This window comes from Lactuca serriola, chromosome 4 (assembly GCF_051521515.1).
Source record: "Lactuca serriola cultivar US96UC23 chromosome 4, Lser_US96UC23_V15, whole genome shotgun sequence".
Classification (NCBI taxonomy): domain Eukaryota; kingdom Viridiplantae; phylum Streptophyta; class Magnoliopsida; order Asterales; family Asteraceae; genus Lactuca; species Lactuca serriola.
The window spans coordinates 33,202,178-33,227,978 of NC_136411.1; the positions used below are offsets into that span (position 1 = coordinate 33,202,178).

At 31.7% G+C, this 25,801-nt stretch overlaps 2 protein-coding genes and 2 non-coding genes across 5 annotated transcripts; 3 read left to right on the forward strand and 1 right to left on the reverse strand.

Moving 5' to 3' along the window:
* Positions 1 to 1,021: 1,021 nt before the first annotated feature.
* Positions 1,022 to 1,501, reverse strand: LOC145098202 (uncharacterized). Its single transcript, XM_079035865.1, has one exon. The coding sequence runs from the start codon at positions 1,499 to 1,501 to the stop codon at positions 1,022 to 1,024; it is 480 nt and encodes a 159-aa protein (XP_078891991.1).
* A 1,089-nt stretch (positions 1,502 to 2,590) lies between these two features.
* LOC145103611 (small nucleolar RNA R71) lies at positions 2,591 to 2,700 on the forward strand. Its single transcript, XR_013706695.1, has one exon. It is a non-coding gene; the product is annotated as a small nucleolar RNA R71 (small nucleolar RNA).
* A 10,825-nt stretch (positions 2,701 to 13,525) lies between these two features.
* On the forward strand, positions 13,526 to 17,217 carry WIT2 (WPP domain-interacting protein 2). 2 transcript variants are annotated; one of them, XM_079038473.1, is made up of 5 exons: positions 13,526 to 13,754; positions 14,546 to 15,073; positions 15,161 to 16,272; positions 16,628 to 16,771; positions 16,867 to 17,217. In XM_079038473.1, exons 2-5 carry the CDS (start codon positions 14,566 to 14,568, stop codon positions 17,074 to 17,076), a joined length of 1,974 nt encoding a protein of 657 aa, XP_078894599.1. In that variant the 5' UTR covers positions 13,526 to 13,754; positions 14,546 to 14,565; the 3' UTR covers positions 17,077 to 17,217. The 2 variants fall into 2 exon arrangements, with proteins under 2 accessions (XP_078894599.1, XP_078894600.1); XM_079038474.1 differs by having other exon boundaries at positions 16,628 to 16,775; positions 16,867 to 17,002.
* A 7,457-nt stretch (positions 17,218 to 24,674) lies between these two features.
* On the forward strand, positions 24,675 to 24,752 carry LOC145049105 (small nucleolar RNA R160). The gene has a single exon (XR_013683220.1). It is a non-coding gene; the product is annotated as a small nucleolar RNA R160 (small nucleolar RNA).
* Positions 24,753 to 25,801: the final 1,049 nt, after the last annotated feature.

The following is a 25,801-nucleotide window of genomic DNA, read 5'->3' on the forward strand; positions in this document are numbered from 1 at the left end:
ATAAGCACACATACAACACCTATTTTACAGAAAAATGTATCAATTCGACACTAAGAAACCCAAAAATGAACCCTAACTTATAAATGCATAAAATCAGTAAAATAAAAGTCTTAAACACATAAATCTTACCTTTTGATGAATGAAAATCACAAATTTTAAAAGGAGCACACATTTAAAAACCAAAAAATCCAAGTGGGGGACCAAGGGGTGATTTTTCGTTCGTCTCACGTCGTAAGTGGTGGTTTGGGATATAAAAGTATAAACGTATAAAAGAACTAGTCCCCTTTGGAGTTCACATTGTGAGGGGTTATGCCTCATGTCATTAGTTTTAAATTGAGGAAATAATTGGTATTCTTTTGATGCCCTACATCGTAAGGATTTATTCACACGTCGTGGGAGCTTATTTCTTGACAAAAATTCCATTTTTTTTCTTAAAAATTCTACCACTCACAATTTGGATACCACACTTGAATTTTTAAATAGAAGATGAACAAATGAATAATCATAAAAAGCAAATAAATCAATGCAAATCAAATAAACTAAAAAGAAAGGGAAAAGAAAATGCAAGCCAAGCTCGGGTTGCCTTCCGATAAGCACTTCTTTGATGGAGTCGTGAGCCAGACTCCTTTCCGCTCTACGTTGCGTCGGCTGGGAGAGGAATCTCTCCTGTCTCCTTTTGTTCCTTCCACCTTCTCTTGTAGGCCGCAACTCTCCTTATGTATGCTTTCTTTGAATTTTCTTTCTTCCTTGTATTGTCGCAAGCATCATATTTTCTTTTGACTCCTTGAGATTGCTAAACATTTGTGCTCTTCTCTTTATCTTTAGCGAGTTCCTTCTTATCCACTTCCATCTTATCAAGCTTGTTCTTCTTGCTTTCTTGATCCTCATCTTCTTCACTTGAACAAAAATCTTCAATTCCACTAGCCTCCCCAACTTGAGCTTTCAGTGTAGTGAAGGCAAAAACTTCAAAAATAATTGGAATTGAGGGTCTTGTGTTGGTAATCTTGACTTCTTCTCTCCATTATTTCTCCAATTCTACAAGCTCATTGTCTTCATTCATTCCATCCATAAAGAATATTTCATATTGTGCCTTCGAGATCTTGAATTTATCATCAACCTCGAATGTAATCTCTTTTTTCCCCACTCGTAAGGTAAGCTTTGACTCACGAGTATCCACCAAGGCTCTTGCGGTGTTGAGAAGTGGGATTCCAAGAATAATTGGTAAATCTTCATCTTCTTTCATATCTATAACTACAAAATCAATTGGAAAAATGAAGTTCCTAATTTTAACCAATAAGACTTCTACTATTCCTCGAAGATATGTTACCGAACGGTTAGCCATATGGATTGTGATTCTTGTGGTCTTCAATTCCAGAAGTTCAAACTTTTGATAAAAAGAATAAGGCATTAACTTTATGCTAGCTCCAAAATTGGCTAATGCAAATGTCTTCGTGGCATTTCCAAATTCACGTGGCAATGTAAGGCGTTTTGGATCTCCCATCTTCGGTGGAATTCCTTCCATGATAACTGTAGGACATTGTTCATTAAGAACAAACTTGGATGACTTCTCTAGTTATTGTCGAGTGTCAAGAAAATCTTGAAGGAATTTCGTGTATTCAGGCATTTTAGCCAATGCTTAAATAAATGGGGTATTAATTGAAATACCCTTTACTTGATTGATGAACCTTTTATACTCTTGATCCAGTAGATGTGCTCTTGACCGAGAAGGAAAAGGTAACAAAGGCTAATAAGGCTTTATGAAAGAACCATTTTTCTTATTATATTGGTTGCACGACGTGAGAGGTAGCTGCTCACGTCGTGAATCCTAGGCACCAGTTTGATTTTCTTTTTCGGTCTTCACTTATAACTTTCGAGAAACCACTTACTTTGTGTCTTCATTAAAGATAACTATAGGCCCTCAATAAAGGTATTCATCAGTAGAGATTGTCATGCCGTGAGGTTTCGGTTTTGGATCATAATTTTAGGATGGTAATCGTTTGTTAATGAGATTAGTCAATTGTCCAAGTTGACTCACGATGTTTTTAATGAAAGATTGTTGGTTTCTTATCGTAGCATCAATAACATCATGTCTTTTCTGAGAATCTTCCATGAATCTATTGAGCATTGACTCAAAGTTCGATTTCTTCTCGGGTGGTGGTTGTTCCTTTTGGTAGTAGCCTCGCCCGATTTGTCGATACTTTTCTTCTTTGGCATTCTTGTATTCATCATAAGGCAACCATTCTCTCTTTGGATTCCTCGAATCTTCATCAAATTGATCACCACTAGAGTATCAAATGCATGCTTTTGGCTTCTATTTTCATCCAAGTCGCAATCTTTCATTAAATGTGGTCCACTTTAATTGTTGCAAATGATTTGTATGACATGTATAGATTGACCCATCTTAGTAACTCTTCTATCCATATTATTTAACTTCGCTATCACCGCTGTGAAATTCTCACTTTCTCAATCTCCACCTCCTTTTCTTCTCGTAATGTCTTCACGAGGGTTGTGGTACTCGCATGAATGTTTGACAAATTCTTCAATTAAAGCTTTTATGGTGGCGGGATCCTTCCTTGTCATTGGTCCGTGCAAATCAAGGTGTTGAGTGTAATTTCTTAAAAGACCTTTGTATCTCCCCCATGATTCGTATAAGGACTCGTCGTCGTTTTGTTGAAAATTAGCAATATTTTTCTTGAGTTTGACTATCTTTGAAGGAAGGTTGTATTGCTCTATGAATGCTTCACGAAGATTGGTCCAAGTTCTAATTTTCCCAGGTGCAAGTGCCTACAACCAAAAATTTGCATCAGAAGTAAATGTCACTGGAAGTATCCTCAGTAAAACCACATCTCTTGAAACGTTTAGAACATTGAAGTAGTTTGTAATGTTCGAAACTTGATCGATATTCTTGAAAGCATCTTCATAGTCTTTCCCGAAAAATGGTATATCTTTGAGCATTAAAAAGTTATGTCCTTTGAGCTTAAAACCTGTTGCAGTTGGAATTTTCGGTGGAACTAGACTGGGACCCTTGACATTATGCACTCTCTTTTTGTCCTCCTCCATCTTCATTGTCGTGATATCCTCTATCTCTTCTACCTCGCTCTTAACCTCTTCTTCCGATTCTCTTTCAGTTCCTGGCTCGTATTCGATACCTTTCTTATTTGGAGTTCTCTTAAAGCTTTCAAACTTGTCAAATTGGAAGGTGCTACTCGATTCATCAACCTTTTTATCCTTCTTTCTATGGAAAGTCGATTCATGATCTTTAAGTGGTGGCACTATTGGATTTCTGGATCCTCGGGTCATAAATCACCAAAACAAAGCAGAAACAAAAACATAAAAACGAACTAAAAAGTAAATAATCGAAAAAAAAACTGAAAAATCAGATCTCACATCGTGAGGAGTATATGTTTACCTCATGAGAATTGTAAAAACAAAAAAAAATTAATTTTTGCAAAAAATTAACTTTTTACGGTTTTTACCTCACAAAAAAAGATCGATTAACCTAAAGCAGTTAAATTAACAACAGAAAGTAGTCGTTTCCCGACAACGGCGCCAAAAACTTGATGTGTTGTGCAATATTACCTACCAGTTTTAAATTTATAAACATAACTAACTTATCTACTAATGCACTTATAGGCTATGTACCTAGTCAGTTTATAGTATAGTAAAGTAAGTTGGGTAATTTAGCTAATAAGTAACTACTAAAAATTAATCTAAAAACAATAATTAAAATGGGGGGTTTTTTATCTAATTTGCAAGTTTAGATTAACTTAACTACTCAATTAGCTCAAAACTAAGCAAACAACTTAACTAAAAATAATTGTAATCAGAATAATGAAGACATTTCCGTTTAGCTTTGAATCACCATTTTCCTTATGGTTAGTTTCTAAACATGGATTAATTCAGTTGGTTACCAATATAAATATTATCAAGAATTTTGATCCGGTTTCATAATGGGGGTTTTATCTAATTTTGAAGTTCAGGTTAACTTAACGACTCAATTAACTCAAAACTAAGCAAACAACTTAACTAAGAACGACTGTAATCAGAATAATGAAGATATTCCATTTAGCTTTGAATCACCATTTTTCCTGTGGTTAGTTTCTAAACATGGATTAATTCAGTTGGTTACCAATATAAATATTATCAAGAATCTTGATTCGATTTCCTAATGTTTTTACAAATTCATGAACGTACTGTTCAATGATCATACACAAGTAAGCACATAATTAATTATTAAAGATAAATGGACTTTGTAAGATATATCTAATATTATTATCTATGATCAAGACAAATAATCAAACACAATTATGATCAAATTATATTCTCTAACACAGTTAAAGTTGTTATCTTTATCACCTAATCTAAGATTTGGTCAATTATAACTCTAGCAATTTAATGATCATAAACTACTAGGTAAACAAGTTCATGCAATTGGAATGGTCATTCAACTACATTTAACTTGAATTAAAGCAAAAAAGATTGAAACTTTAATATGCTAGCTAACGATAATCAAACACAAGCTAAACCAACTTCATAAAATCCATATAAAGCAAGAAACTAACACATAGTATTTGGGTTCATCTACACTAAACGAAAGCCTAATGATTTAGCTTCTCATTGCAGAAAGTAAACACACAAAAACATAAGAAATTAAGCTAGACATGATTAATCTAAAGAAAACCGAATGTAATGTGTTAATGCTTTCAACAATCTTCAAAACTCTTAAACTTCAATCTTTTTCTCCTTCCAAAAGTTGATTTTCACAACTTTCTGTCTTTAAGGTCGATTTAGATTTTCAGAAATATATCTCTCATCCCACCTTAAAGTTGATCTAATAAACGATATTTATAGTTTCCATAAAAAGCTCCTCACGTCGTGAGGAATAAGGTGACACAACGTAAGATCAGTAGATATCCGTAATTGAACAGGAAACTTGTACTCCATGTATTAATCTTCTGGAACATGCTTCTCACGACGTGAACAGTAATAGCTCACCTTGTAAGCTTCTATTTCATGAATATCATCGAGATCTTTCTTGATGTCATGCCGTGGGCTTCATGCCACATACTTGTTCTTGCATGATCTTTTCTTTTTATAAACTTCAAGTTCAACTCCAGTCCTTTTAGGTTCTAGTGTTTGTCATTTTCAGTCCCTTTTCTTGAAAAGTGTCATTTTTTGCTGAAAAATATAATTAAACTTAATAAGTGCCATATATATATATATATATATATATATATATATATATATATATATATATATATATATATATATATATATATATATATAACCAAATGATAGCTTAAAATGTATTAAAATAATGCTTAGAAATGTGTATAAATATGATAATATCAACTAGTAACATATTAATAAATATTCTTAAGATTATCAAAAGGTCCGGCTTAAATATATTTTAGGCCAAATGAAAAAAAAAAAAAGTCTTCTACAAAGGCAAATTCAAAAAATCCATTACATCATGAAAAATATTTTTTTTTTCTTATAATTTTTTATACAAAATCACTAATAACAATAGAAAAAACAACTAACGGGTAGTAACATAACAAAAACAAGTTTATCAGTAAAGTTGTATGAATTGTATATATTTTAAAATTTTCCCTTGAAACTTCAAATACCACTATAACAAAAAAAAAAGTAATTAAAAAACAGCAACAAATTAAAACTTAAATAAAAATACATGCAAAAAAAATGGAGACCCAATTTGTAATTCACACACTTACGACATGAGATTACAAAGTATGAATCAACAGGAACAAAATTTCAAAATCAACTATTAACAATGAATGTATTTTAGATTGATGACACTTAGATTATAAAACCATTGAAAAACAAAAAATATGGTAAAAATAAAATCATATATTCAAATTAATATACTTACAAGATAATTAGAAAGTATTATTATAACCTATGATAAGAGTCGGTCCTGAGAAACTAAATATTCTGAAAGGTTTAGGACAAACTAGAAAAAATGACATTTATTGTTATTATAAGTTTTCATTTTTAAATAAAAATATATAATAAAAACATATGGGCCATTTTTATCTGTATCATTTGATGGTGACAACCATATAAACCAAACTATGAAACTATCAAATTACTAATCATCGACCTAACAAACTATTTAATTATAAACTATCAAATGGATGTATCAATTGGTGGTGGCAACGAGTAGCCTGTGTTGCTCATTTTTTAGACTAAAGATGATAATAAACTATCTCTTAATGTTATCATCTGTTTGGTTTGATCGTGTAGTTGCTATATTTCAAAATAACATATAAAATTGAGTAATATTTGTGGAGTCACATATTAACTCTCCAAACGAGTTTTTATGGAGAAAGGAAAGACTCCAACATATATAGTCACTTACAAGACTATATCACACCAATATAGGATACACTAACATGGAGTTTAACAATTTTCTTGCATTTTATAGAAAAACTTTACATTTTATGAACGTAATGTGGGCAAAAGTTAAGCAAGCATGAAATTGGGGGTTATAAATGCAAATAAGATATATATGGAAGGTTAAAATAGAAAATTTACACTGCAAACTTTATTGGAATCTTTAGGGATGATGCTGAATGATGCTAGCTGGTATACCTTGAATTCGGTCTATAATGGTTTGTATAAGAATCTCTTGGTTGCTATCGTACGCAACGGGACACCGGACACATTTATTTTTACTTTTTTTTTTTTTTCTATCTTGAGAGTGTAAAATATGTCTAAACTACTAGTATTCTTTTAAATCACAATGCTAACACCTTTAGGTTCTATTTTAATAACAGCTTTTATAATCACATACTGACTATTTATAAAATAACAAAAAAGTTTGTTGGTCAAACTGAGAAACTTCAACATTTTTACCCATTCTAATCGATCAATAATGATTTATGATTTTTTTTAAACGTCAAATCTATCAAACTCTTAATTTTAAACGGGAATTAAATCTTTGATATCTTCAATTTCAAAAAATGATGACAACATTTGATATCCTTGTACTAAAAACATTTGGTGTGTCTATTTTACTATCCTAATAACATTCTTAATTTTTTTTAAACATAATAGATTAATAGTAATATTATATATAAAGTATTCATAAAATCATGCAAATGATGGTTTTAATTTTATTATTATAAAAAGATTTATCAAATTGATTAAAAGGGTTTACTTTACTAAATTAACAAATGATTAATACCTAACGTGTATAGTAGTTTACTATAAAAAGCAATTTCTCACTAAATTTTGTCTACAATGGGGCCAAAGTGTACAGAACCATCGAGTACCACGGAATCTTACTTTAATAGTTAAGGGTTAGGTGGATGTAAATTTTATAATTTTTTAACTTTAGCTATAGATTTATCTATCTGTTTCTTTTTCAAATCCAGGTCTAAAAGTATGATATATGTTTATTATCTTTATTATTTCTAGGTATTTTCCGTGACAGGATTATACGACCAATAGAAATTGTATCAAAAATCAACTGGATAAACATGCACAGGACATTTAAACCACAGCATATATAGTTATAGACATAAAAATAAACATTTAACTAACATTTTTTTTGAATATATTACGAATTAGAAATCTTATATTTACATATTACAAAGTTTCATTGAAAGTTATTACAACTTTAGAGTACAATCAAAGATTTTTTTTTGGAACCGATGAATTTTTATAAAAAACAAAAAAGCCTTATCAACAAGCTAAAGGCGAAACGAAACAATTACATCAAAAAGTTAAATGAGGTTTTGAAGACATAAATTTAACGAAAAATAGAATTTATGCTTTCGATGCACAACCAATTAAAAAAACAACAATATCTTCAAATAATTTTTATTGTCACGATTTAAGACATGAATAATATTGGTTTAAATAAAATGGTTCCATAAAATACCATACATACATTTTGACTTTTTCTGTTTTAGACCTAACATGTTATTTATTTAAAAAGGTACTTATTTTTTATCTATTCATCGTTATTTCAGTCATGAAACCGACTAACAACAGGTAAATTTGGGTTATTCCATATAAAACACTATATTTTTTCCGTTTTAGACCTATTTTTTTAAAAGTGAACTATTCCATGTTATTTCATTAATAATAGGGTGTCAATCCTGTCGTGTTTGGGTTGACAATTCGGAAAGATCAACATGGACACGACCCATATAAATATTTGTATCGTCTTATTCAACCCTAAAATAACACAGATAAGCCAAACTTAGACACGACCTACTTAACCGGTTTATTTATACGGGTTTGTGGGTCACACTTGTTCAACTAGGGACAATTTTAGAAAAATAAAACAACTAAGCACATTCAAATTCCAAAAAGATATCACATAAAGTGAAAAATATATCCAAATTCCATAAATTTCTTGAGTCAATTGTATGAATAATCATCAATAGCTTGAATGTTTGATGTGTACATCTTGAACTGAAGTTTGGATCATTGTAAAAAAATCGAGACTCAACGGTTGCGAGAACGTGAATACTGATTACGTGATTTAGACCTAGAGCAAAAAGAAAAAAGATATCTAAATATCACATATTTACAAATTAGTCCTTACTCTCTCCTTTACTTAATAAATATTTTTAATATAATAAAATAAATGAGTTTTCAAGACAACCCACGAAAATATTTGCAAACTCAAACATGAACCGTATAATAAATGGGTTGGCAAGTTGCGGATTTGTGGATCAGAAAAAATCGACCAAACTCGTTTATGTGTTGTGTCGGGTTCATGTTGTGTCACGGGTTGTGTCTAGAGCTTTCAACCCTAATTAATGGAGTCGATTACCAATAGGTAACCCTATATCTCACTAACTCATGTACGTCCTAAACACCGATCATCGATAATAATAATTGATTCTAAAACCCCAGGTCGTGTTTCTTCTTTGGACAAATGCGATCACATTTTTGGTCAAAACGCATCTTCGACCACTTAAATAAAGTACATTAAATGTCAAACTAACCAACTCTTAATTTTAAACGGGACTTAAATCTTCGATATCTTCAATTTCAAGAAATGATGACAAAATTTGATATTGTTGTACTAAAAACATTTGGTTTGTCGATTTTACTATCCGGACAACATTCTTAATTTTTTAAACATAATAGTAATATTATATATAAAGTATTCATAAAATCATGCAAATAATGGTAATCTATTTCATTACAAAATTCATAAGAAATATTTACATAGACGTTGCGGGTAAACGAGCAACAAGCTGTGCCGCAACCCCTTTTTGGATGGCAAAACCAATTCTTTTAAAAACAACATCTATAGATCTTGGAGTCATAACATTACTATGCATGACTCGTTGGACTCTATTGAGTAGCTCTACAGCTTCTGGCGCAAGGAAACCGAAAGTATCAAATGTAAAGGGTATAAACGTGTGTTGATTTTCCATGCACGCTTTCTCATATTTTTTTCACTTTGCTTGATGCGGCTTTTAAAACAGCTTCCCCCTGTTAGATCCACGCATATTCCTCTCATCTTCATTACCACCCCAAAAGAAATGAGACTTTATGGATTCAAGATCTTTAGCAACTTTAATCGACATTAAAAAAAAAGGACACATAATACAAGCCTAGCGGTCCCAAAACACATTTAACTAATGTTAAACGACCGCATTTGCCAAAGACGATCACATCATGTACATAGAACAAATGAGAGATACTAATGTGATTACTACCAAATTCATTCCAAAAAATAAACTCTTGGCAACTACATCTTCAATGGCAATATGTAACCCCTCCATTACTAAAATAAACAAGAAATGACACAAATGATCTCGTTTCCTAAGACCCCTCTGCAATTGGAATTAGTCCGTAGGACTGCCATTTACAAGAACCGGAGCTCTAGCCGACACCAATCAAACATGTATCCAAGATCGCTGCTTACTGTTAGGAAAATATAACCCACAATTATACGAAAGAACAAAACCATAAAATTCTTGACTAGGCTTGTGTTTAACACAATTTCCTTAAAACAAATTCGCCCTATATGGGTGTTTGTTTCCTAGGATACAACAGTAGAAGGCAATTATTCTAGATTACCCGAACCCTCACTTGGCCCGGATTATACCTTGGTTGCAGCAAGAGAGAAAAGATGAAGCAGAAGCGTAAGAGAGGAAGAGAGTGATTTCGTTTCATCCGGTGTGTTAAATCAATCACATAGGTGTTGTATACATATTACCCAATGTAATTAAAACGAAATTGTAACTGTCACGATTAAATAAGAAAATTAATCAAGAAATCAAAACTGAAATCTATGATTAATCACTCTTAATTCGTTTTTGTAACTGTTAACCAAAAGGAAAAAAATGCAAAAAAGATCCTTAAACTTTTCTGGTCGACCGGTGGTGCATTCGTGCCCTCGCACACAAGTTCAATGGCCCGAACCCAATTTGGTTGGTATTTGCACCCCCCTGTGTGCACGTGCAAGAGAGAGCCTTGGTTTTAATAAGCCTTACAAAGGTAGCTAGTCTTTGTAGTTTTTGTAAATGTTAACCAAAAGGAAAAAAATGCAAAAAAGATCCTTAAACTTTTCTGGTCGACCGGTGGTGCATTCGTGCCCTCGCACACAAGTGCAATGGCCCGAACCCAATTTGGCTGGTATTTGCACCCCCCCTGTGTGCACGCGCAAGAGAGAGCCTTGGTTTTAATAAGCCTTACAAAGGTAGCTAGTCTTTGTAGTTGTAAACCGAATTCCTTTTTATTCTCCCACCAATGTGGGATGATTTAACTCCTTTAAGAGAGAGCCTTGGTTTTAATAAACCTTACAAAGGTAGCTAGTCTTTGTAGTTATAAACCAATTTCCTTTTTATTCTCCCACCAATGTGGGATGACTTTTAAAACTCATTTAACTCCTTTACTTTCTCTTCCAATTGCCCTACTTTGACAAGTAATTTCTCATTCATTTTTAATCCGTTTTGGACGTGTGATATATCAAAACGAAGATATCACGGAGGAGAACACGAATATATAATCAATAACTCGTTTTGATTATCTTTAGAGTCCAAAATTTGTGCTCAAAGATGAAGAAAATCCATTTTTGGAAATGAACAAAATTAATTTTCCACCGCTTATAACCAAAATGAAGAAAACACATCATACGATCCAAAAACTTCCAACTAACCGAATCATAAGTCTTTTCAAAGTCAATCTTGAGCAACAATATCTTTTTCTTTTTCTTTTTCTTTTTCTTTTTCTTTTTATACTATTCAGCTATCTCGTTTACCATTAGCAGACCATCTAGAATTTGACATTTTTTTTACAAACGATGATTGTTTCATACTAACCACTGAATATAACAAATATAACAGAAGCAATCCGTAAAGCTAAAATCTTAGCAATAATCATACACTGAATTCCAATAAGACTGATAGGATGGAAATCGGTAACCACCATTGGATTACCGGTTTTAGGAATCAATGTAATAATTTATCTAAGCAACATTAGTATGAAATCAAAAAATACACCATCAGAGCCATGGTATAATACATGTATAAGTTCACGTATCGTAATAATGCTTCAAATTCAAACCGATTCAACATTGTATGGTGTATGAAATCACATCATACCTAACTATGAAACATATACCAAATACCAAAATATCAAACCATTTCAAAATGTTATTTGGATTTCGAACTTGGGTTTACTTTTCAGAAGTTGTTTTTTATAATTTTTCAACGTAACTGCAAAATACAACCACCACTCATATAACCTATATTCTACAAATGACATGCAAAATACCTTTTTGATCATCAAACTCACCTAAGTTTGGAAATGTTTGCATTTCATACTTGGGTTTTCATTCCCAAAACATTTTTATTATTAATTTTACCATCAAAGTTGGACATAAAAAGGGATAATGACTTAAAAGGATAATATATTTTTTGATTTGTACACATTTAGTCATTGATTTTTTTCGTCCACATTTACCCCTTCAACTTGTTAAACTATACATATTTAGTCTTTATGACCGGCTACTTCATGTTAGCCGGTAAAAAGGACTTAATAGACTAATATATTTTTCACTTTGTATACATTTAGTCCTAAATATTTTTGTACACATTTAGTCCTTAATATATTTTTTTGTTGCAAAAAAAGTCATCTTTGTTTTTGTACTCATTTGGTACTTATAAATGATTTATTTAGATTTTTCTCACAACATCTTACGTGGGATAGTCATATGGTGGCGGGATAGGTTGAGGTAGTCCTGCTATATGTTGTAGGTCAAGATACCTTGTGTGGGTCGGCTTTAATCCGTAGACATGGAGGCTTGAGAAGAGCGGTTGGTTTAAAGCAACATGCCGACAAACCCTGAGTATTACAGTTCGATGGTTGATTGGACCTGTTGTGTGTTGCATTCCAGTCGGATAACTGATTGGGCCAAAGTATTCCAAACTTATGAGTGTGGGCCCGTTATGCATGATATTGCGTTTGTTGTATCGGGTATTTTAGGGGAAACTCATTAAACTTTGTGCTTACCCAGTTGTTTATGTTTTCAGGTTCTATCGTTGATCGTGGGAAGGCGAATGCATGACTGTACACACTCGTCAACAGTATTGTCGATTTCACATTTCTTATATTACTCTGATTTTCGATAAATGTATTTTGGAATAAAAGTTTTTTTTTAATAATGAATTTATAATTAAGGAGTTTTGCCTTATTTAAAAATGAAAATTTTTTGTTGTGAAAATGAGACGTCACACATAAACATCAACAGCCGCACACACTTAATCAATGATTGTCCCACGTAAGATGTTGTGAAAAAACCTAAAGAAATCATTCATAAGTACTGAATGAGTACAAAAACAAAAATGACTTATTTTGAAACAAAAAAAAAATATTAATGACTAAATGTATACAAAAATATTAAGAACTAAATGTGTACAAATGAGAAATATATTACTCTATTAAGTCATTTTCCCGGTTAACCTGAAGTAATCGGTCATAAATATTGAATGTGTACAGTTTAACAAGTTGAAGGGGTAAATATGGATGAAAAAAAAAACCCAAATGACCAAATATATACAAATCGAAAAATATATTACCCTTTTAATTATTTATCTCACGTAAAAACCATAGAATTAACCCACTATATGGTAATGTTTACAAATATGATGGTAATGTTTACAAATATGCTGAAACACTGTTCTAGGATGTAGTGGCAATACATTCATATGTTTCTTAAAATAATATGACCACCAAAATGGTTAAACATAAAGTGGATATATGTCCATCGGTTATCATTCCAAAACGATTAAATTTCAAATTTGGTGCTCATTTCTTAAAAATATAAAGTTCTTGACTATTTTATATAATTTTAAAAAACGTGTGATTATTTTTTGTGAACGACAAAAATAGTAAAAAGGTTTTGGCCATATGTAGTTTTCGCTTAAATTACAATCATTGTCGCCGTGGCAAACTGTTATTGGTAAAACAGACAAGTGGATCCCACGTTTGGAGAATCTTCGCCCATAACCGATACGCTCCTCCAATTGCACACAAGCTTTCCAAGTTGACCGTTTTTGTATTTAGGAATAAACCATTTCACGAGTTCGTATAAGGCGCACGTTAGCATTACAATCTCGATTAAATGGCAGAGATCCCTTTTGCTCGATTACCAGTAAACACCAAATGATGTCGAATTGATTGGGATTTGGGAGTTGTAATTTCCCAATCTTTATTGAGAAATCAACCCGACCCGACCCCAATTCTGAATTCTGCAGGTAGGTGTCTGTTCATATGCTCTTCACTCTGTTCGACTTTGTTTCGGTTGTTTTCTACTCAACTGCATATGACGATGGAGAAGATTTTGTACTTGAATCTGATGGATTTTTTTTTGAGTTTTTCTATTTAAGTTGAAATTTCTGTGGTCTTTAGGTGATTTAGGTTAGAAAACTCGAATATTGTGATGATTAGTTGGTGGGAATTCGCCATGCTTTAAATTAATTTCTTTCTATTAAATTCGGTCGTGCTATGGGTTTAGGGTTTATGTATTATTGAGAATTCTAGAGTTGTGATTGAGTGAATTTATGGGAAGCGTATTTATTGTTTTCTTTTTTCTTTTCCTTCTATTTTCGGATAACTTAGGAGACTTGTTCTTCCCAAAATATTCCCATCTTGATTTCGAAATCTAAACCAGTATTTATCGAATTCTGTTTTGCTACTTCAGATTGGTGAACTCAGTTTCGATATAATAGGCAATTTTCTGCTTAATTTTATGCCTATACCCTCTAATTTCAAGACAAGAAGTAACTTTTCCTTTTAAGGTCAAGAATTCAAGATAAGATTCTTGAATTTCACAACTTATTTAACTGTTAGTGGTATATCTTTCATGATGTCTAATTATAGTTAATAAGCTTTTTTCCTCAATAATCATGAATTAATGTAAACTTTTTAGTTGGAAATTAGTATGCTAAGCTTAAAAGAGCTAAAAAAAAAAGGCTTTCTATTTGATCTCAAAAGTCATACTTTGATACGTTTCATTTTGCTTTTTATTATCTGTTTTTTTTTACAGATTGAGAAAAAGGAATAAAAATGGATTCACTTAATGATATTAATCCAGAACTGGTTCGATTTCACGAGGGCACCATTACCGATTCCAAAGACATGGGAGAAATCGGAATCTCCATGGAAATTCTAACGAAAGTAGACCTGCAATTGGCGTATTCATCAGAGAAATTACTTAATTTGGAAAGTCTTTTATTACACATATTATCATGGGAAAACGACTTTGAAGCCATGGATTCTGACGATGTCTCAGTGGAATTCGTTGAAAAATCGCTCACAATCGATCTCTTATTCAGTTTCGTGGATTCCGAGGTTAAAGAGTTTGACGGGTCAATGGATTTGATTCGAGTTGACCTTGTTGACACTCATCAAAGGCTCTCATCATGTAAACATCTTGGAGAATTATTCTCAATCGTTGAAGGGAAACTGCATGATTCTGAGGATTCTTTGAAGCAATCACAAGAACATGTTCTTGAGATGAAGATGAAATTGGCCAAATTGCAAATGACTTCATTCGCTTTCAATAACAATGAATGTAAGTTAGTTAGTTACTTCATCACCTATTTATTGAAATCCTTATCTGATTTGATTTGATTTGATTTATTTACATGAAATTATAAAGGTTTCTCGGAAGATTTTCAAGGTTTGGACATTGAAGCGAAGCCAAGATTACAAACGATTGATAAAGTTCATGTTCTTAGAATGCTGGAGAAATCGTTATCAAGAGAGCTTGATCTCGAGAAGAAATTAACAGAATCAAAGCAAAACGAAGAAGACTTGAAGCTAAAATTACGATTAACAGAACAGGTCGCGTTCATCATGGAAGAAGCAGCAGAAGTCGTTTGGGGTCGTTTTTTGGAAGCGGAGAATGCTTCTGTTGTGCTCATGGGGGTTTCAAGAGATCTGGTAGCTCGACATCAACTCATTCAATTTAATCTCAATGGTGTCAATCATCGAGAAGATGGATTTAGGTTAAAACTTGAAAACTGTATCAAATTATTGAACACAAAAGACGCTTCAATCGAGAAACTCAATAGCAGAATCACACAGCTCGTTGCAGATAATCTCGAAGTTTCAACTTTGAGAGAAAAACTCAAATCGCTAGAAGAAAAAGTCAACGAATCAGAATCTAACCTGAAGAAAGCGAATTCAACAAACGAATCGATCCAAGAACGCGTAAGAGAAATGGAAAACATGATAGAGTCGTTAAAAGATAACCTTTACACAGCAGAAACTAGGGCTGAAACAGCCGAAGGGAAGGTGGCTCAATTGACCGATTCAAACATTGAATTAACTGACGAATTAGGGTTTCTAAAAGGAAGCCATGAAAGCAGCTCGAAGAAGATGACTACACTTGAGAAACAATCGAGAGAACTCGAGCTTCAGTTGCAATATGCAAAGGCGTCTTCTGAAGCAGGTCAAGAACAGCAAAACATGTTGTATTCTGCAATTTGGGATATGGAGACTTTGATCGATGAACTGAAGCAAAAGGTCTCCATAGCTGAAATCAAAGCTGAAAACGCTGAGGATCAGTGTTTGTTGTTGACTGATACAAATTCAGAGTTGACCAAAGAGGTTGACTTTCTTAGAGCTGAAGTTGAATCACTTGAAGCTTCTTTGACTGAGGCTAATCTTGATAAAGTGGCTAATGCTAAAGATATTGGTATTAAGACAAAGCTTATTATGGATACAGTCTTGCAACTTGCTACAGAACGTGAGCGTATAACAAAACAGGTATCCCTTACTTTTGTCAAAAATATATAATCGTTAAATACATAGGGTCGTTGATTTTATTTACAAAAAAATATTTGCGGAGAGAGAAAATACTCAAAACATATATAAAGGTAGATTAGACTGTGTCTAGCTGGGGTGATAGAGGACTCCAATACGTCTTGTCAGATGATGACATGTGTGTAGAGCCTCGAGTTGCTAAGATGCATGCTCTGATACCATGTTAGATATGTGGAGTTTGATTAATCTCCAAAAAAAAAAAGCATTTGAGGAGAGAGAAAACTCCAACATGTGACTGTGTCTAGATGATGTGGAACAATATCATTTATTATGTGCATACTTTCTCTCAATCTTCCAGTTGTGTTCTCAAACGGAGAAAAATAGGGTTTTGATGGAAGCCCTAAAAAGAAACACAGCATTTTCCAATCAAGAAATGAAAGTTGCAACGTTGAGTGAAAAGTTACCACAAAACTTGACAAAATCGTCATCAGAATGTATAAAGGCAGGTACACTATTCACAATCTTAACGAATTTGACTTGTGGGAAGTTGTTATATATCTAATGGTTGTATATGATTTTATCAATATCATGACTCAGGTTGAAGAAATAGAAGTGGTGAATGACCCTGAACCAGAGTCATCGATTACTGATTCAGACTCGAGTTTGGATGAAATAGAAGTAGAAGAACCGGAATCGAGAACTAAAAGAATGCTTGTGATTAGAGCGATTTTTGTGTTGTTGATCTCGGTTTTGGCAGCGTTTTTTGTCAACTGGAAACCGGTTGGTTTTGATGTTAATGTAGGTTGAAGTTTTGGATTTGTGTCCGGTAACATTTGTTTTTTTTTTATGTAGCATATTTTTTTTTTGTGGCAAGTGTTTAATTTGTGTATATGTATATGTAAATGATTGTTTTTCATAAGTGAGGTTGAAGTGTGAACATATTGTACATGTATTTTTGCTTTGTTAGATTGAATCAACGATGATGGTTTTTGTTTGATGCGATAAAATGAAATTACAAATAAATTTAAATGAAATAATAAAAATAACAACATATAAAGACTTAAACAAAATTAAAGTGAAAAAATAATAATAAAATGTTGTGTCATAGAGTAAATTTTAATCAAAATATATATATTGTATAACCTATACAATTAATGTAGGGTGATGTGACAATAATGTCACTATAACATGATTAACAATAAATCTTGTTAGTGTACAAAAAATTTATATAGGAGTTATAAATGATAGTGGCATCTAGCCACATGGTTTGAGGGTGCTTTGTTATAAAAGAGATATGAGTTTGAATTTCTTATGTTACATAGTTAAATGTATCACAATCATTATTAGAAGTAAAGTTGGTCACAGACTTTTCATAATCCATACTTTTTAATATATATATATATATATATATATATATATATATATATATATATATATATCTTCTCTCTCTATTCTAATAAAAGAGTAGTTTTTAATCTTTTTTTGACATGTATCACCATATTAAGCCTCATAATTAATGCAAATTTTATTTTTCTTTTGTCATATTTCAACTTATTATGTCTTATAATTAATGCATACCATTTGTCAACATATTGATTCTCCATTTCAAATTTTAAATTTCTCATTATAATTACATTAAATTAACAACATTAGAATAAAAATTAAAATAAAATTAATACAAATTACAAAGTGATATAATTTTATATATTTATTTAAATCAATGATTATAATTTTATATAACTAAAAAAAACTCTTAATTAATAATTTATTTAAAATAAATTATTAATAATTTTAAATTTTAACTATTAAAGTTTAATTAATTTTATAACCGTGGTTCCCACGGGTTATAAACTACTATCCTAATAAATAAGTACCTAATTGCCACGTGGCAATTGCTGAGCCCCTCCTAAGCGAATTTTCCCGCTCAAAGTTTCAATATGAAGTTCCGAAAATGACCTTCCGCCTCTTTAACACCCCATCCGCCTTCTTCTCCCATCATCTTGAATATCTCCTGTTACTTCCTAAATTACATTTTGGATTCAAATTTTGAAATCCTAAAATGGTAGATATCCCTAAATCTCGGAAATTATTGACATTCATCTTTTTTCTCCATTGATCCGAAAATGGTAGGTCCAACTATTACCGTCAAAAGAAACCTAGCCACGAATCTCCGACCAACTCATCAATCACTCTGCATGCTTTGGCATTCAAAGCACCTTCTAGCCACATGCATCCTCTGGTACCATCAATTATGGAGCTCAATTTTCTGAAATTAGGAATTTCCCTTTACACAATTACGTTCTTCGCTTTCACCCTCGTCACATATTTCCCATTTTATTCGGTTCAGTCGTTGTTTGTATCAACTTTAAGATAATCATTGCTTCACACTTCAGGTTAATCGGTGGATTCTTCTTCTTATTGGCCCGAAGACTACATCTTCTTCAGGTTAGTAGTTTCTTTCAACAAATCATTTTGATTTAATGGCACTCTACTCATTGAAAGTGTTAAAATTGAAATTGACAGTTTTCTTCAATAGCTTCTTCAGGTTCTGCAACTTGTAATTAAAATTGATGCTTCAAGTCTATGGTTCGACAGTCTATGATGGAAATGGTTCGACAATCTACTATTGAAATTGATCTGCATTATACGATTTGAGGGTACAAATTAACAGGTAATGTTGTGTTTCATAATTTTAATGAATGTATAGATAAAATCGATGAGATTTTAACTTTATTAAACTGGTTTTCAATTCTTAAATAGGAGTAATAAGATTATTGTTTTTAGGCATACATATTGGAGATTGGGACCAAAGTTGTGGTTTTTCTAAATGGTTATTAGAATTACTGATTTTTGAAATGGGAAGTTGATTGAAGTTTTGATTATTGTTCAAATGGGCATTTCAGAATATTGGTTTTTGGACATTGGTTTTAAAAGTTGGGATCAAAGCTGTGATTTTCCCTTATGGGTATCTTGGGTGGTCAGGTTATTGATTTTGGACATGGGTTGGTTAAATTGGTATAAAAATATTTGATTACTTTTTTAATTTTTATTTTAGCTTATTGACGTTTAGACACAAGTTTTTAAAATTTAAAATAAAATTTTCTTGCTTCTTGATGTTTTGTGAGTCTTTGATTTCTTGATTATTCTAATTGCAGTCCATATTTAAGTCTATATAATGATTATGCTTTTTGGGTTTTTAATTTTGAATTGATCTTTGCATGGATGTTCTTTGATGAACCTCCACTGACCCCTAATGGAGATTAAGCCAAATAAATATTTATTTCCCAGGTACGTTGTTTTGGTTTTCAGTTTTCCATATGATTTTTTATTTCTGTATTCATCTACAAATGAGCCTTCTGATGTTAAATACTTATGGTAGTTTTCCATGTTAAACTACTATTTTCAGCGGTGGGGCAGAAGAAGCGTGTTATGAAGGTTCAATGAAATTTGCTGATTACTTGAGGTGGATTTTGGATTTTACACAATATGTTGAAGTACCATCCTAAGGTGATCTTGGCTTGCTTCCTGAAGTTGTGGATCATATTGCCCATGGGTAAAAAGGTAATTAGATTCATTTTTGTGGTTTTATTATGATGATTGAAGATTAAATAGAAAGCACTGATTAGAGGTAAGGGTATGGGTAAGTAAAAAATTAAGACATTATATGATTACAAATGACCAAATTGCCCCAAATACCTTCATCATCAGCTCATGCATTAGAAATTAGTTACTATAAATTGAATTTTGACCTTCAAAATCAGAGAACACAATGTGAAAGAGCTTCATAAAAAAAAAAAAAAAACTATTGCAGGCTTTTAATCGGCATAAAAAAAATAGTGATGCTGGAAGATTTGCTAGAACCTATAAGTTTACCTGTCACTACTCAGCAATGGAACTGATTTGCAGGTAAATATATTTGGTTTATCATGAAATTTTGATATATTGAGAGTGCAATTGGACCATTCCATGAGACTGATTAAGCAGTATGATCAAATTTTCAATAGAATACCCCAAATGCTATTTCTTGAAAGTTGCATTTGCGTTTGTTCTAAGCATAGATGGAAGTCTTGACTCTTGATGGAAGCTTTTGTTTTAATTTGGTTTTCGTTTGAGTTTGACTTTTTTGTTTTATTAAACCACTTTTTTTTAATGGCTCTTCGCCCCTTCCTGAGTGCACTCACTGCTTTTGATTTAGAATATTGAATTGAATTTTCATGAATTTGGAATTTGTTGTTCCTATTATATTTAACTTTTTGTATTGAACTTTTGGTTTGATGTACTTGTAGTTCATATCAATGTACTTGTAGTTCATATCAATGTCATGTCTTTTTTGAAATAAGAATTGTCAAAGTCATATCATTATTGTATATCCTTTTTATGAGTTAGTAGTGGCGATTTCGTTCAAAATTATTTGTGTTTATATTAAATTGTTATATTAAGTTATTGTTATAAAAATCCCAACATTTGGAACAACTTAATTAAAGATAACTATGATTTTAATTGTTGTTATATTAAGTTATTGCTATAATAATCTGGGGCATTTTCGAGCAAATTAAATTAAGATAAGGGCTATGATTATAACTGTAAACGTTGGAGAAAAAATAATTTTGAATGTTTAGTTGTATACTTTATTATAAGCATCTTAAACATAATAATTGTTTTTATATTTAACTATTATTATATTATCACTTTTATTTTATATAGATATTATAGATTTTATTAGTAACTATTATATTTTTATTTTCTATAAAACTATTGTTATTATAGTTAAAGAGAAAAAAATTGACACTATATTAGCCATGATAATTATTATTATTGAAATATGTAAGTTATTCTAATTTAGAAGAAAAAAAAACTAAACATCGACATAAAATCAAAAGGACGGTTAGATTTTTTTTAAATCGTTATATTTTTAAGCTTAAATCAATATAATATAACTTTAAGATAAAATTGTATAAATGGTTAGAATTTTTTTCAATCATTATATTTTTAAGCTTACATCAATATAATATGACTTTAAGACAAAATTACATAAATGGTACCAAAGGTCACAAGATTATTTTTTATTTTACAAATAATGTTTGTTGGTTTTCAAAACTTGTGTGAATAATCCATTTTTCTCACATGTTACTTGTGTCTATTAGTGTAATGTTAATTTGGTCTTTTCTTATCCGTCAATGTGAGGCTAATTTTGTCTTTACTTGACTGATAAGACTGAGTTTATGATCATGGTAATTGGTAAACTATATGGACCATTTATGTAATTTTGTCTTTTCAATAGTGTTTTTTTTACCCGTGGTTTCCACGGGTTTTAACCTAGTATATATATATATATATATATATATATATATATATATATATATATATATATATATATATATATATATATATATATATAAAGACAAAATTGCAAAAATGGTCCCTATGGTATGCATTTTTTTGGGATTTTAGTCCAAACCACGATTTTTTTGGATTCGTGGTCCTTTTAGACTAGTTTGTATGTGAAAACAGTCCCTCCGAAAATTAAAATGACTATAATACCCTTGGGGTATTTATTTTTCATTTTTCTTTCATTTTTTAAAATTTAATATTAATTAATTTATTTTAATAATTAAAAAATAAAAAACCATTCTCTCTCTCTCTCTCTCTCTCTCTCTCTCTCTCTTTCTCTCCAGGAATCAAGATGGTATCATCTTCTTCAACACCACTTATTCAAAACCCAACTTATATAAACTCATCACCGGTCACCACCGTCCCTCCTTCCAGCCACCACAAATCATCAACCGAAACCCGATCATAAATCAAAATCACTACACCTCTTCCTGTTTCGTTGCCTCCGGTAGAAACTCCATAGTACCTCATTCCAGCACAACTAAACCTGCATCTTACTATCAGATCGCTGATGGATCTACCCCTGCCGATAGATCGTCTCTTCACCCTTTCTTCTCGCTGGAAAATGCTCCCACCTCCATTCTTTTCTCGGCCTATTTCTACTCTCTGCCATTGCAAAACCCCGATACCCTTTACAAAATCATGTTTCTCTATTCTCTATTTACCACCGACAACGACGTCTTGCTAGAGAATATCAATATCACCGGTCGCCGGAGCTCTCAGAAAGGAGAAACCAGTTGGGGGGATTTAACCTAGATCTTTCAAGTAAATCAAACGTCCCAGATGCAGGAAGGAGGTAACTCGTTTCCTTCGCCACCCACCCAGATGCATAATTGATATTTTTTTGTAGGATTTGGTTTTGATTTGGGGTTAAATTTAAATGTAAGGTTTTCATGTATGTATTTGAGTTGAGTATCAGTAAAGATGGTTTCTTGATCCACCGAAAAACAAGTTATTGTGATGATGTAAAATTGGTGGCGGTCAGATTTGATGGTGACGAAGGCAATGGTGGTGTTGGTATGCGATGATGAGATTGAAGTGTGTATGTATTTTAATTTTAGAGATTGCAGGTATTTCTAAGGAGAGAAAGAGAGAGAGAGAGAGAGAGAGAGAGAGAGAGAGAGAGAGAGAGAGAATGGTTTTTTATTTTTTAATTATTAACATAAATAAATAAATATTAAATATTAAAAAAAATGAAAGAAAAATGAAAAATAAATACCCCAAGGGTATATTCAATTTTCGGAGGGACTATTTTCACATACAAACTACTCCAAAAGGACTATGAATCCAAAAAACTCGATGTTTGGACTAAAACCTCAAAAATATGAATACCACAGGGACCATTTTTGCAATTTTGTCTATATAAAATAGCTTCTGGTGTTTTAGTTTTGAGAAGAAACTTAATAGTTTTTTTGGATAAACCTATCAAGAGCCCACTTTTTAGACTTTCGTAATTTTTCATCTCTTTTTTTTTTTTATTATTTTTTTTGTGTATATTTTACTATACAATAAACGTTTTTGTAGGCATATTTTCTAAAAATTATAGAGTAAATTACACAAATGGTCCTTATGGTTTTGGATAATTTGTATGTTTGGTCTATAACTTATTTTTTTTTAACTCGGAAGGTCCCTACAGTTTGTTTTTGTTGCGTGTTTGGTCCCTGTCTTACTTAAAAGACTATTTTGCCATTGATTTTATAATTTATTTAAATAAACACGCTCCCAACCCCACTTCCATCTTACCTTACCTAACTCAATTTATTTAAATAATTTAAAAAATCAAGGGCAAAATAGTATTTTTAGGTAAGATAGGGACCAAACGCACAACAAAAACAAACTGTAGGGACCTTACGGGTTAAAAAAATAAGTTAGGGACCAAACATATAAACTACCACAAACCATAGGGACCATTCTTGTAATTTACTCAAAATTATATATTTGATATAACATTAACAATAATTTGTTAATGAGAAAGTTATAAATATTATTCTTATCAACCAAGTAAATGTCACAAGACAATAATAGAACTACAAAAACTAGAACTACAAAAACTAAAGGGAATTAGCAATCGGGGAAAATTTTCAAATCACTCAAAACTGAAATCAAATTCAAAATTCATGATAACGTGCTTCGTTCTTTAATCACTAATCAACAACAACAACTAGAATATAAAAAAATAGGCTATCAAATTCAAAAATCATGAATAATGGAATACTTGTATCAGTGTATGATCTCATTCGATAGTCAAAACGATATTAAAAATGCAACCAAAAAGGTGAAGTTCAGTGGAATCAAAAAACCGAGAAACAAGAAACGTTGTTTGAGCTTTGTAGTTGGTGCAAATTTAAAATTTTGGAATCGGAACAAAAGGTGATCTCTTGTTGCAATGTTTAATTTCACTGTGAGCCCTTCTTGAATGAGAACAAAACATGACCTTTTGTGTTTGGATTATTGAATGGTTGATTGTTGGACAACAGATTGGATCATATACAACGATAAAACATATCAATGTTTTTTTATCAAGACCAAAACGAAGAATTTGACAAAAGTAGATCATTTATGTAATTTACTCTTAAAAAAAAAAGGTTTAATATTCCCCAAAAAAATTGCCCATTTTATTCACAGCCAGCACCCACTTTCTTTCAACGTGAGCAAAAACGACGACGTATCATTTTGAAACCCTAGATGTCTAGAACTAACGCTTGTATAAAATCACTCCAGCATACGACTGAAAATCTCGCAGCCGCATCCACTTTCTTTCAACAAAATCTCAAACTCGGCGATTAAGTATGTCAAAGTGTAGTTATTTGCACGACATAGCCCCTTTCAACTTGAAGCTCATAGTTGTGAGGAATCATCGAGATCAAAGGGTATTATTTGTGCTAAATCAAATATAAGCTTTTGGTAAAAATCTATTCGTATATATCGAACGTTATGCAGTTCGATTCTGTTTTGCCAAAATCACAATTAATCCCTTCTTTTTATCTCAGTTAGATCTTGATACTAGAAGCAAATGCAAAATGATGAGAAACTTTAATCTGAATTTTAATTGTTGAATTCATTTATATTACCTTCAAAGTTCTCTGATTGCTTTGCATATTATTTCGTGATCTTTCATGTGTGTTCATCTTTTTTGATTCGATGATGGTTCTGTTTAGGGTTTTGCAAACTGTCAAAAAACAAATGAATAATCATGTTTTCATAGACATTTCTGCAATTTCGTTTGTGCGAATTTAGGGCACCTATTTTCATAGTCTGATGCGAATCAAACGATCAGATTATACGAGCATGGTGCAACATTAATATTTTTTTCTTTTATGATTATTGTTTGACCCCTTTATGTCAAAATAATAATTACTGGAAAAAAGACATTTGTATGATAAATGTTGTATAGGCTAACACCAGATGGATTGGTAACAATGGAAAACAGGGTGTCTAAGTAGAAAAATAGATTGTTTTTTTAACCAACCTCGGTCACAATATAGTCATGTCATTTTTTTAGTGCCACAATTTTTTTTTATCTTAGCGTCTTTCATAGGTAATGGTGACTAGGTATGCAAGCGGGGCGGATGTTGGCGGGGGCTGCAATCCCTGTCCCCGTCCCCGACTTTCGATTCCCACATCCGCCTCCGCCTCCGCCCCGCTAAATCCCTGACGGATTCGGGTAAAAAAATTCCCGAACCCGATGGACATTTGTTTAATAAATAAAATCGGTTTTTTATAAATATGAAAACTCAAAAAATATAAACTATAATCACAATAACTACAAAGTTTAATGATTCATATTTCATTCTTAAAGCCGGATAAAATACAAAAAAGATATCATATATTCTTAAGTTTATTAAAATAAAAACTTTGGTCTAATCTTATTCAAAAAATAGTCTTTAGCCTTCATCACCAATTCACCATCATTCGCCAACAAATCTTGAAAAACTTAGTCAAAATCTACATGGCTTGGACCCTAAACCATCAATTAAAATTTAAAGTCAAATAGTAAATTACAGTGCAACATTAAAGTCAAATAGTAGATTACAATGCAACATTATTTGTTCCATAAAGATACAAAAGAAGAAATTAAAATATACAAATGCAACATTATTTGTTCCAGGAACCTTAGAATTTGGTTGCCCGGGTTGTTGAA

Bases quoted from the DNA above. Each gene is read 5' to 3' on its own strand.
- LOC145098202 (XM_079035865.1), bottom strand. From the start codon at position 1,501: ATGGGAGATCCAAAACGCCTTACATTGCCACGTGAATTTGGAAATGCC.
- WIT2 (XM_079038473.1), top strand. From the start codon at position 14,566: ATGGATTCACTTAATGATATTAATCCAGAACTGGTTCGATTTCACGAG. The intron at 15,074-15,160 runs GTAAGTTAGTTA...GAAATTATAAAG, and splicing joins CGCTTTCAATAACAATGAAT to GTTTCTCGGAAGATTTTCAA. The intron at 16,772-16,866 runs GCAGGTACACTA...ATCATGACTCAG, and splicing joins CGTCATCAGAATGTATAAAG to GTTGAAGAAATAGAAGTGGT.